The sequence below is a fragment of the Xyrauchen texanus genome, chromosome 1, assembly GCF_025860055.1.
Source record: "Xyrauchen texanus isolate HMW12.3.18 chromosome 1, RBS_HiC_50CHRs, whole genome shotgun sequence".
Classification (NCBI taxonomy): domain Eukaryota; kingdom Metazoa; phylum Chordata; class Actinopteri; order Cypriniformes; family Catostomidae; genus Xyrauchen; species Xyrauchen texanus.
The window spans coordinates 37,226,173-37,237,797 of NC_068276.1; the positions used below are offsets into that span (position 1 = coordinate 37,226,173).

The 11,625-nt window shown below is 43.0% G+C and overlaps 1 protein-coding gene across 1 annotated transcript in view; it reads left to right on the top strand.

Annotated features, from left to right (window-relative positions):
- The window catches only part of LOC127622316 (VPS10 domain-containing receptor SorCS2-like), a 268,515-nt gene that overhangs the window by 252,208 nt on the left and 4,682 nt on the right, over nt 1-11,625 (top strand). Inside the window, exons 15-26 of the mRNA XM_052096426.1 lie at nt 4,182-4,302; nt 4,467-4,600; nt 5,047-5,175; nt 5,700-5,871; nt 6,023-6,209; nt 7,657-7,790; nt 7,983-8,106; nt 8,891-9,003; nt 9,108-9,230; nt 9,830-9,929; nt 10,485-10,587; nt 11,111-11,343. Of these exons, the coding sequence (XP_051952386.1) occupies nt 4,182-4,302; nt 4,467-4,600; nt 5,047-5,175; nt 5,700-5,871; nt 6,023-6,209; nt 7,657-7,790; nt 7,983-8,106; nt 8,891-9,003; nt 9,108-9,230; nt 9,830-9,929; nt 10,485-10,587; nt 11,111-11,343 (1,673 nt within the window). The remainder of the gene's footprint in view (nt 1-4,181; nt 4,303-4,466; nt 4,601-5,046; nt 5,176-5,699; nt 5,872-6,022; nt 6,210-7,656; nt 7,791-7,982; nt 8,107-8,890; nt 9,004-9,107; nt 9,231-9,829; nt 9,930-10,484; nt 10,588-11,110; nt 11,344-11,625) is intronic.

The following is an 11,625-nucleotide window of genomic DNA, read 5'->3' on the forward strand; positions in this document are numbered from 1 at the left end:
GTCCTACAATCCAAGAAGCCTAGGAAGGTTTCAAAGCGCCCCAGGGACGAGGAGACCTGGTGTGAGTTTGGAGGATAGACCACTCCATCCCCCAGTGGAAGACCGAGAGGAGAATCTTTTGTTTCCTTTGAATTTGATTTCGTCACACACCCGAGGGGCTGCGGCACCCACATTTACAAAGAAAGAACAGTTTCCTAATTTCCTGGATCACACAGCTTGTGTTTACGGTTGTCGTTATCATGACAGCCAGACACCAAACATTCACGGCAGGCACGGGCCTGGCTGCACCACACACCCACAATCAGGCGGTTGTGACCAGTCACGAGGGCATTCACCATCCTCCCCCGTTGCTGACCAGTCCTATGATGGGCATGCAGAGCAAGTTAAGTGCTTTGACCTTTCTCTCAGCACAGCCACAAGCTTGGGACGCAAGGCTCCTTGATGTGGCCGCCCCACCTTGAGGCCCCGCCCGCAGGTATGTCTGGACACTTGCACGGGACCCCTGCCAGCAGAAACTTGAGATACATCCAAGGGCAGATCGGCGTGATGGCCGCACGATGCGTGTCATGGCACCATACTCATCTTGGGACTCGAGTCTGCAGACAGTGCTGGAGTAGTCTACCCAAGCGTTGATGTATATGAGACTACTCCAGCACTGTCTTCAGACTCGAGTCCCAAGATGAGTATGGTGCCATGACACGCATCGCGCAGCCATCAAGCCGATCTGCCCTTGGATGTATCTCAAGTGGCTGCTGGCAGGGGTCCCGTGCAAGTGTCCAGACATGTCGTTGTTACAACAGACGCCTCTAAGTTAGGCTGGGGTGTCGTGTGAAATGGGCACGCAATCCGCGGTCTCCTGGACAGGGCCTCAACTGTGTTGGCATATCAACTGGCTTGAGTTGCTGGCAGTATTGCTAGCCCTACGGTGGCTTCGGCCATTGATCCAGGGCAAGCACGTGTTGTTCTGGATGGACAACATGGCGACAGTAGCATAAATAAACCACCAACGTGGCTTACGCTCGCATCGAATGCCGCAAATCACCCGCTGTCTTCTCTGAAGTTATTGCGTGCCACTCACATCCCAGGCATCATCAGCCACGCAGTGGATGCACTGTTGCAGCAGGTTACACTCAGAGGAGAGTGGATACTCCACCCCCAGATGGTACTGCTGATTTGGAGTTGATTCGGTGAGGCACAGGTAGACCTGTTTGCTTCCTGGGAATCCACCCACTGCCCGCTCTGGTACTCCCTGACCAAGGCTTCCCTTGACACAGACATGCTGGCACACAGCTGGCCCTGGGGGCTGCGCAAGTATGCTTTTCGCCCAGTGAGCCTGCTTGCACAGACTTTGTGCAAGGTCAGGGAGGACGAGGAACAGGTCATCCTGGTATCGCCCTTCTGGCCCACCCAGTCTTGGTTCTCGGAGTTCACGCTCCTCATGAAAGCCCCTCCCTGGAAAGTTCCCCAGATTGAGGACCTTCTCTCTCAGAGACTGGGCACCCTCTGGCACCCATGACCAGACCTCTAGAATCTCCATGTCTGGCCCCTGGATGGGATGCGGCAGACCTAAGTGATCTACCACTGGCATTGGTAGACATGATCACTCAGTCCAGGGCTCCCTCTATGAGGTGCATGTATGCCTTGAAGTGGCATTTGTTTGCAAATTGGTGTTCTTCCCGAGGTGAAGACCCCAGATATGCGCAGTCAGTTCAATGCTTTCCTTCCTGCAGGAGAGGGTGGCTGTCCCCCTCCACCTTAAAGGTGTATGTGACGGTAAGTCCCTTGGGAAGCACAACCTGATCATCAGGTTCCTTAGAGGCACGAGAGGCACGAGAAGGCTAAATCCTCCTAGGCCACACCTCATTACCTCGTGGGATCTCTCTGTGGTCCTGCTGGGCCTGTGAAGAGCCCTGTTTGAGCCCCTAGAGTCAGTTGGTTGACTGCAGGCATTCTCAGTCAGCGACACCTGCCAGGATTTTGGTTCAGAATGATCTCACATGTCTTGAGACCCTGACTGGGCAATGTGCCCAAGGTTCCCACAACCCCATTTAGGGATCAGGTGGTGAGCCTGCAAGCACTGCCCTGGGAGGAGGCAGACCCAGCCTTGTCGTTGCTGTGTCCAGTGCGTGCTTTGCGCTTGCTGTGTGCCCATTGCACATGGCACACCAACCCGATCTGGAGGCATCGGTCGTGACCAGGACGTGTCGGGAAACCTGCTGCAGGGGCACTCCTGCCCGTAAAAAGCAGAGGTCTGTCCAGGGTTTGAATGTTGGGTGGCAGGCAGGGTGATTGTTACCCAGTGCGTCATGCTCATCTCGGGACTTGAGTCTGAAGCCAGTGCTGAAGCAGTCTCATATGCATCAACCCCAGCAGCGCGACCACCGCAGAGGATGCCATATGCCCCAGGAGCCTCTGGAAAAGTTTTAAAGGGACCATTTGGCCTGGCCTGAAGGTGGCGAGGCAGTCCAGCTCTGACTGCGCACGCTCATTGGAGAGACGTGCTAACATTGAGACTGAGTCTAACTCCATGCCGAGAAAAGAGATACTCTGAACCAGGGTGAGTTTGCTCTTTTCTCGATTGACCTGAAGCCCCAAGCGGCTGAGGTGCCTGAGCACCTGGTCTCTATGAGTGCATAGTAACTCTCGGGAGTGGGCCAGTGTGAGCCAGTCATCAAGGTAATTGAGTATGCGGATGCCGGCTTCTCGGAGTGGGGCAAGAGCTGCCTCTGCGACTTTCGTGAAGACGCAAGGGGACAGAGGCATGCCAAAGAGGAGGACTTTGTACTGATACGCCTGGCCGTTGAACGCGAACCATAGGAATTGAGACGTGAAAGTAAGCATCCTTCAGGTCTACCTCTGCGAACCAATTTAAATGCTGGACGTGAGTTAAGATGTGTTTTTGCATGAGCATTTTGAATGGGAGTTTGTACAAGGCCCTGTTGAAATCTCGCAAGTCCAAGATCGGTCGTAAGCCGCCGCATTTCTTGGGCTGTAGAAACCCTTCTTCATCTTGGTTGGAGGGACAGGCTCTATCGCGTCTTTGAGTAGAAGAGTAGCGATTTCCGCATGTAGGGATTTGGCATGTTCGCCGTGTACTGCGGAGAAGCGGACGCCCGTGAAGGGGGGCGGGTGCTTGGCAAACTGAATTGAGTAACCAAGTCGAATGGTCCGGGCCAGCCAGCCTGACTGGATGGGAAGTGAAAGCCATGCATATAAGCTCCGTGCTAGGGGCACCAAAGGGACGATTATTTTTTTACGTACCCGGCTGGGCTTCGCAGCGGGGCGGAGCAGGTAGTATGGCGTTGGGAGGCGCAGACGTAGGGCGTTTCTTTGCCACAGGAGGACGCCCTCGGCGAGCAGAGATGGCCTACGTCTGTTTCTTCACTGTGGAGAACTGCTGGGTAAAGTCCTCGATGGTGTCGCTGAAGAGGCCGAACTGGGAGACAGTGGCGTTGAGGAAGCGCACTTTGTCAGCCTCACGCATCTCGACCAAGTTCAGCCACAGATGACGTTCCTGGACCACAAGTGTGGCCATCGCCTGCCCGAGTGACTGCGCTGTGACCTTCGTAGCTCTGAGGGCAAGGTCGGTCGCTGAGCACAGTTCCTGCAGCACGTCGGGATCAGGGCTACCACCGTGCAGATATTTGAGTGCCCTGGCCTGGTGGATTTGCAGGAGGGCCATGGCATGCAGGGCAGAAGCAGCGTGTCCGGCAGGGCTGTAGGCTTTGGCCGTCAGTGATGACATTGTCCTATAGTCCTTGGAGGGGAGTACAGGGCGACCCCACCAGGTGGTAGGGTTTTCGGGACACAGATGGAGCGCAACAGCCCTATCCACCTGAGGAATCGCCGGCTGTTTGCAGCTGTTTGCTCATACCCACTAATTTCATACCCTAGCCAATACAAGCCACGTCATCTACAGAAACATCTACCACATTCCCACGTAAAATAATAATAATAATAATTATTATAAATTAAGTGAAACAAAAACACATTTTCTAACTATATTTATAACAGGAATATGGTAATCTTGCATGTGAGCTAATTTGCATGCAACAAAATTCAGTTTCTTTTTATTTGCAAACTGTTATTATATTCCTGCAGTTTTGATTGGGTGGATTGTGAGAGATTAATAAATGGACAGGCAAAAACAAATGTTTATTTATGTTTGCTGTTATTCACAGGGTATTCGGCCACATAAGCTACCGTTCAGATTGGGAGCTGGTGAAGGTGGATTTCCGTCAGTCTTTCCCCAGACAATGCACGGAAGATGACTATGACTCCTGGAAACTCACTGACTTACAGGTATTACTAGTCAGTTTTGTTTTCTGGTCTGCTCTTCAGCAAAAAGATCTTTAGCTGTAAGTTTCAGCTTTTTCCTCTCAGTGATGGAAATACCTTTTAATTTAAGTTGTGAATTGATTTTTACTCTTAAAATGGAGATACATGATAGATTTTCTTTCCCACAGGGAGAGAAATGCATCATGGGCCAGGAACGAATGTACAGGAGGAGGAAAGAGACATCATTCTGCATTAAAGGGAAGAGCTATACATCAGTTCTAACTGCCAAACCTTGCCAGTGCACAGAGAAAGACTTTGCCTGGTACAAAACAGAGACCTAATCTTGTTTATTTATAAGCCAACCGCAAGCTGTATGAAGTGTGATAATACACAGATATCTTTAAAGCTGATGTGTGTAATTTTATCTAGGTTTAAAATCAACAAAAAAAAGGAAGACATTTGTAGGTTGATTTCAACTAAAAGTGAACACTGTGGCGCTATCAAAACATCCTTCTTTTTTTTTTAGCAACTTTAGCTCAAACAATGGTGCAAGTTTGGGGGGGACCATCTGTTTGTACAACCATTGGAAGACAAAATGTGATTTCTGTAATCTCTTTAAGAGAAGTATTAAACTTTTTCATTTCAGTTTGGTGATGCTGGTGGTGCAAAAATTGCACATGTCAGCTTTAAAGCAACAGACACTCTTCATTGTGATCTGCCAGTTCAGTGCATTGTGAATTAGATCTAGAGCTTTCTCTGTGTTCTCAGTGACTACGGTTTTGAGCGAGCTACCAGCCCTAGGTTAGAGGGTGATCGCTGTTATCCTGACTTTTGGCATGATCCTGACACTCCTCCTGAAAACTGCCATTTAGGACACAGCTATAAGTCCAGCACAGGGTAACATACACACAGTCACTGGTGAACAGATGTAAATGCATGGCAGCTCTTTTTTAAGTTAATGTATCAGTTACACTGAAAAGCAAAGAACAGAACTTACCGAAGTATGAGATGTTTGAATCACCTTAACAATTGCAGTTTTCTTTCCCGAGTTGACGTATTTCCTTTTGAAACGGGAAGTTTGGGATTATCTCTTCTTTTTTAATAGCAGTAGGTTTAATTCTTATTTTAGAGACCATATGATTGAACAAAACCATTGAGCGGCACCCTCATTCAGCAAGATTTCAGCTGATGCAAAACTTGATTGTTTATCAGTGTTTCAGAGGCCAGATCTTTGCATAACCAGCATTAGCAACTGGCCACATTATATATTTTTTTGATCTATCTCTTAAGAAAATTACTTACTGAGGGATTAAATGCATCTTTGTCCCTTATGACTAACAGTCCAAGTCCAAGATTTTACCTATGTTAAAAAAACTTTTAATAGTCAAGGCTAACATGTCTCTTGTTGTCTGTTCATTAAGTTATCGGAAGGTCATCACTAATGTATGTGAGGGTGGAGTGAATAAAGAGCAGAGCGCAAAGCAGCATTCTTGCCCTCTGCTGCCCCCTAAAGGCCTGCAGCTGGCCATCAAAGGACAGATGCTTGCAGTGGCACCTGGTGATGACATCACCTTTATAGTCCATCAAGAACAGGTAAAATACATAGGTTGTTCTTTAAAAACATTAAATATTATTACATTAATTTGTAAAAAGAGGTGCATATTCTAAATAATAAATATGTTCAAATAATCTGTAGTTATCTTTAAAAGTTCTTATATTTGGTTCATTGTATATCCCTCTTAAGGGTGACACTACCAGCACCAGATATCAGGTAGATTTAATGGATGGGGTCAGGGCTATATATGAAAACCTGACTGTTACAGATGAACCCATTCAGCACCGTTATGAGAGGCCAGGTGTTTACAGAGTTAATGTGAAGGCTGAAAACTCTGCTGGACACGACCAAGCCACCCTTTATATTCAGGTCACAGGTAAGTAAAAGGCATGAGAGTGAACTTGAAAAGGCTGTTGCTTCAAATCTTGGAATATAATTAGGATAAGCTGTATATTGTGAAGTGGAAATGTGAACTAAATCATATTTCAAAGTGAAAAATGCTGCCATTAAATAAGCGTACAGCTAAAATAGGAATTTAAAAGGTGGATGCATTGTTGTACAGCACATATCAATAGGATGATACCTTGAAAGCTTTCAGTGGGGTGTCAGTGCAGTCAATATCTATAATGTTTGTCTTCTTCTCAAAGCTGAAGTGCTACAATTGTGGAAAATAATCCAATAGATTCCTCTTTAAGATGTTTATCTGTTTTATCTTAAAGCAATGTTCCAGGTTCAATAAAAATTAAGCTCAATTGACAGCATTTGTGGCATAACAGTAATTACCACAAAGATTAATTTTGACCTGTTCCTCACGTTTAAAATTGTTTTTTATTAAAATTTAACATTTGGGCTACAGTGAGTCACTTGCAGTGGAAGTGAATGGGGGCCAATCCGTAAACAATAAATACTCAGTTTCAAAAGTATAACCCCAAGACTTAAAAAAAAATATGTGTGTAAAAATCGCTTACTAACCTTTTCTTTGTAAAGTTATAGTCAATTTCTCAACTTCGTTGCCATGACGACGTAACAATAAAACCCTAAAATGCCCATTAAAACTATGATTAAACAACTTCACAGCTCAAATAATCCACACATTTTAACAGAAGAATGAATGTAAGCACTTTTATCAAATTATAAGTTCACACTTCTGCCTTTAACCCCTTCAAAAATGGAACCAATTCACTTCTATTGGAAGTGCCTCACTGTAACCCAGATTTTCCCTTTTGTTTTTAAGAAAAAGTTTAAATTATTTTTGTGGTAATCAGCATTATGCCACAAATGCTGTCAACTGAGCTTAACTTGTATTTGTTACGAATGAGGCAGCGAGGAGAGAGGATCTAAATGCAGGACTTCTTTATTAAATTAATAAACAAATAAACAAAGGAAAAACCCTCAATGGGGAAATAAACATAAACAGAGAACTAGGGCAAGGAACACAGACCAGGCTTGAACTACATTCAACGAACGACAAGGAGTGAACAAAAAGCAGGGCTTAAATAACCAGGGAGTGATGACTGAATTAGACACAGGTGAGAACAATGAACAAAATGGCAGTGGTGATGGCAGGTGGATTCTAGGAAGTGTAGTACATTTAACAATGACAAGTGAAACCCAGGGCAGACAACAAGGGAATCGTGACAGTATTGAACCCTTTTTTTGAACATTCCTTTAAGCTTATACTTGTAAAATTAAAGTACAACTCCAGGTGTTTGTGTAAAGCTAAATTGTCGATTCCTCTCAATTTATAATTGCAGCTTCAGTTTGAAATATGATATATTCTGCAGGTTAAGGAAAACTAAATTTGTCCCTCATTCTCTTTCCAGCTCCACTAAAGGATGTCCATCTGGAGGTGGTCCCAATTGCAGGCAGAAATCAGAAAGTAAATCTCACAGCTGTAGTGTTTCCTGCTGAGACAAATCTTACTGTGTTTTACTGGTGGATCGGCGATAACCTTCAGGTACTATTGCCAATGTGATAATTAATAACTAAAATAATTTACAATACAGTATATACCCTCAAAATAAATAGCAATTTTGATGGTATATTCTGTATAGTAATTTATTTTGAAATTCTCATACCTTTTATGTTTAACGAGCTCTCTGAGGTGATACTTCTGTACAAATACATGATGTGTCTGTCCCCTTTGCAGCCAAAGCTGACATTGGAGAACAGTCTGATCACGAGGTTCTCTGAGGAGGGTGAGGTTCCTGTGACGGTTCAGGCCTCTAATGGTCGCTCCATGGTGCAGGACAGCAAGACTGTCCATGTTTACGGTGAGAAGTACACACAGAATTGCATGTTCTTATGTACAAATTATCCCAGATCACAAAGGCCCTGTGACAAACCACAGATTGTCCAAAGCCACAAGCTTAGCCACAGACTCATTGCTCCACCTAATCTTTCATAATTGAAGTCTTAAACTCATACATATACCTCAAGTTGAACTTCATTTAGAGAAACACTATATCAATAAAGACACATATGATTATTCTGTTTTCTGTTAACATGATCTTGATTTGATTTGTGTGAAATTCAAAATGAAACTTCAGGACCAACATACCACTAACTTTATTTCTTTTTCGTGATGACAGTATAAAATAGAGCTGAAATGTTGATGTGATCCCAGGGCTGGATTGAATATTTATGAGTGTGGTGTGATGAGATGAGGTCATGTTTGGAAAGCAGTTTCCCTCAGAGATGAAGTTCAGCTCTAGTTGTGTGCTGCTACACAGACAGCACAATTCTGAATGGAGAAACTGTGTCACTTGACTGTTTCAGATTGCTTGTCATCAGGCTAAAAGTAGGCCTGTCAGTTTAATTATTTAATACAATTATGACAGATAACTTGACTTAATCTCTGTAGACTGAGGAAAAAATGATTAGTCATCTTTTTGTCTGCAAAACAAGCAGTGCTTTGTTTTGGGATCAGATCTTCCGATTTGTGATTCTTTACATGAAAAAGGAAAGCAATTAAAGTTTAGAAAGTCTCACTTTTAACCTGTAATATTGACTTTTAAAGATTGATATTTTAATAAAACATTTAACCTTTCTCTTTAGATCATTTCCAGGTCATCCCACTGAGTTTCAGTCATAATCTGGACCGCTATAACCCAAACATACCTGAGTGGAGACAAGATGTGGGAGAGGTCATTACCAAGATTCTGTCTAAGGTTTGCGACTTAATCATGAACACATACACACATGAAAACTCTTTTTGCAAAGTGCTAAAAGTCAAGTGCACAGATTTTAAATGCACTTGTCGTTTGTTTTACAGCTCACAGGGGTTCCTCAGGATTCTATGGTTACCATGGTGAAGCCTGGTCTTCCCACCACAGCAGACCTGTATGTTCTTCCTCATGAGGCCACACCAGCGAAGAGGAGTGTGTTTGTGGATAAGGTAGAGAATAAACAAGGCCTACTAAACCTACTATGATATGTTGCATGTGGCCTGGGATAATCCCATGATATCAACGCTGAAGAAGCCATTTGTATGTGTGGCAAAATGTCTTACTGGAACAACAAATAGTCCAGTTGTAACAGCAAAACATTCCACGATGATCTGAATAAATATTCACTGACAGCTTTTTGGAGCCTGGAGATACCATTTTAAGTAGACATAATCTTTATATACGTGTTTTGAAGAATGTTAGTCACAGTCACCATTCACTGCATCTTTTTCCCTACAATGAACTTGAATGGTGACTGAGGATCAAATTCTTCAAAACATATTTTGAGTTCCACAGATTTGGAATGACATGAGGATGAGTGAATGATAACAGAGTAAACTATCCCTTTAAATCTGGGCTGTCTACCACTTACCATGTTTACTATGGCATCTGGACTAATTTACAGATGTTGCTGGAATGCAATACAAACATAATTTTTTTAATAATGGTTGTTTTGAGTAACTTATCACATTTACACCCCTTTTTATGTAATAATTGTTAGTTTTCAAAACCCATATGCTTGTGTGTGTGTACTTGTTCCTTTTCATAGCGTGTTCCCACAATAAAGCAAGTTCTGTGTGAGAATAATGTGAGCTTCATTGTGAAAGGAGGTTTAAGAGTGATGGTGACTCTGGCAGACTCAGATGCAGGTGAGCAAAACACTTTCCACTATCTAACAGACATATTCAAAAACACACACTCATGCACACATACACAGCTATAATGTATGTTATGAACAATGCAATGAACAATTACAATGTAACAGCAAGTACTTCATGTATTACTAAAATATAACCAATATGTTTCAAAGGATCTATAACTAGTGACTTGTCTGCCAGCACAGCAGAGTCTGGTGCGCTACACTCACCTCTGTGATTTAGAAGTGTCCTCTATACATTTGGTGCTCTGTACTCTTTATGAAAACAAAAAAAATCTATGGGTCTTTTCTCTTTCCTGATTCATGTTTAAAATTTGGTGGGTAAAGTTTTTGTATTTAAATAACTTGCATGTTTTTTTTTGTAAACTATTCTGTAATGATCATCTGTTGTATATATATATATTTTTTTTTAGTTCAGTTTTTAATTATTTGAAAGTTTGTTGTAAGTGAGTTTGTTTGCTTCACTGTTTGAGTCTCAGCCACACAAATTACTTCATCCATACATCATAGTAACTATTAGACTGTAAAGATGCTCCTTCTCATCCAGGTTCCCGTTTGGGCGCAGCAGGTGCAGGTGTTTGGGCACTCACAGTCATTCTTCTTATAAGCTTGACCTCTGCTGCAGCCTTCATGCTCTTCAAGTTTAACAGGTTAGTCCTTAACTCCAGTTTTCTTTTTTTATAAATTACAATCCATTTAGATTTTAAAATGCTACCATTTTAAAAAGTGCAGTAATATTTTACATATTTAGAAGATTTTCCTGTCATTGCTGGGTTGGTTATTAGGAAAAATATTTCAAATTAATTACCAGACCCTATTTTCTTGTACCTAATAGTGTACAAGTCAGCAAATACATGGAGTGAATACAGCTTATATACAGTAACTGAATATCAGAGCTATTTTATACCTACTCTTCTGTAGGTATAATATGCATACCCATTTGCCTTGCTGCCCATCTTTTACTCCATCAGCCCTTGATTGCATGGTATACACGAACAACAAGAGAATCCTTAGAACTTAGCTTTTGAGCTATTTAAAGCTATTTGATATTCACTTTCCTGCTATACCCCATCACACAAAATGCATGTTCAGTCCCCATGTGTCTAATTGACAGCCAGCTTGTGCTGGTGCAATACAAACCATAACAGAATATAAACTACGAAACTGTGACAGGAAAAACTACAAAAACCATGGTTCCTTGCTGAGGCCTGAAGATAGCAGCCTAACGCATCCCTGGCTGCGTTTCAGAAAACTGCCAGGGCGAAACGTCTATGCCCAGATGCACAATGAGAAAGAGCAGGAAATGACCAGCCCTGTCAATCACAGTGAGGACACACAGAACATCATTCAAGGGGAGGAGTTCATCGATGACGACCTTGACTCACAGACTCTAGGTAATGCTGGAGGTAGAATCACATTGTTACCTTAGACTAACCAGTCATTATAACCAGCTATTATCAAAGACTCCCAAAATACTTCACACTAACATCAGTTTACTACTAATTCAAAAGGAGGGTCCAGTATTAGATTAGTTTAAGAAAAGCTTTTTACTTTTTCCCTTAAATTTTCCCTTTAAAATGAACATCATCCCTTATATTGACCTCATGACCAGGCCCTGATGGTTTTTCTATTTTCTGAGCTGATTTTGAGGGTGATCAAACTTTTGTAAGTGACAGAGGCTGCAATTC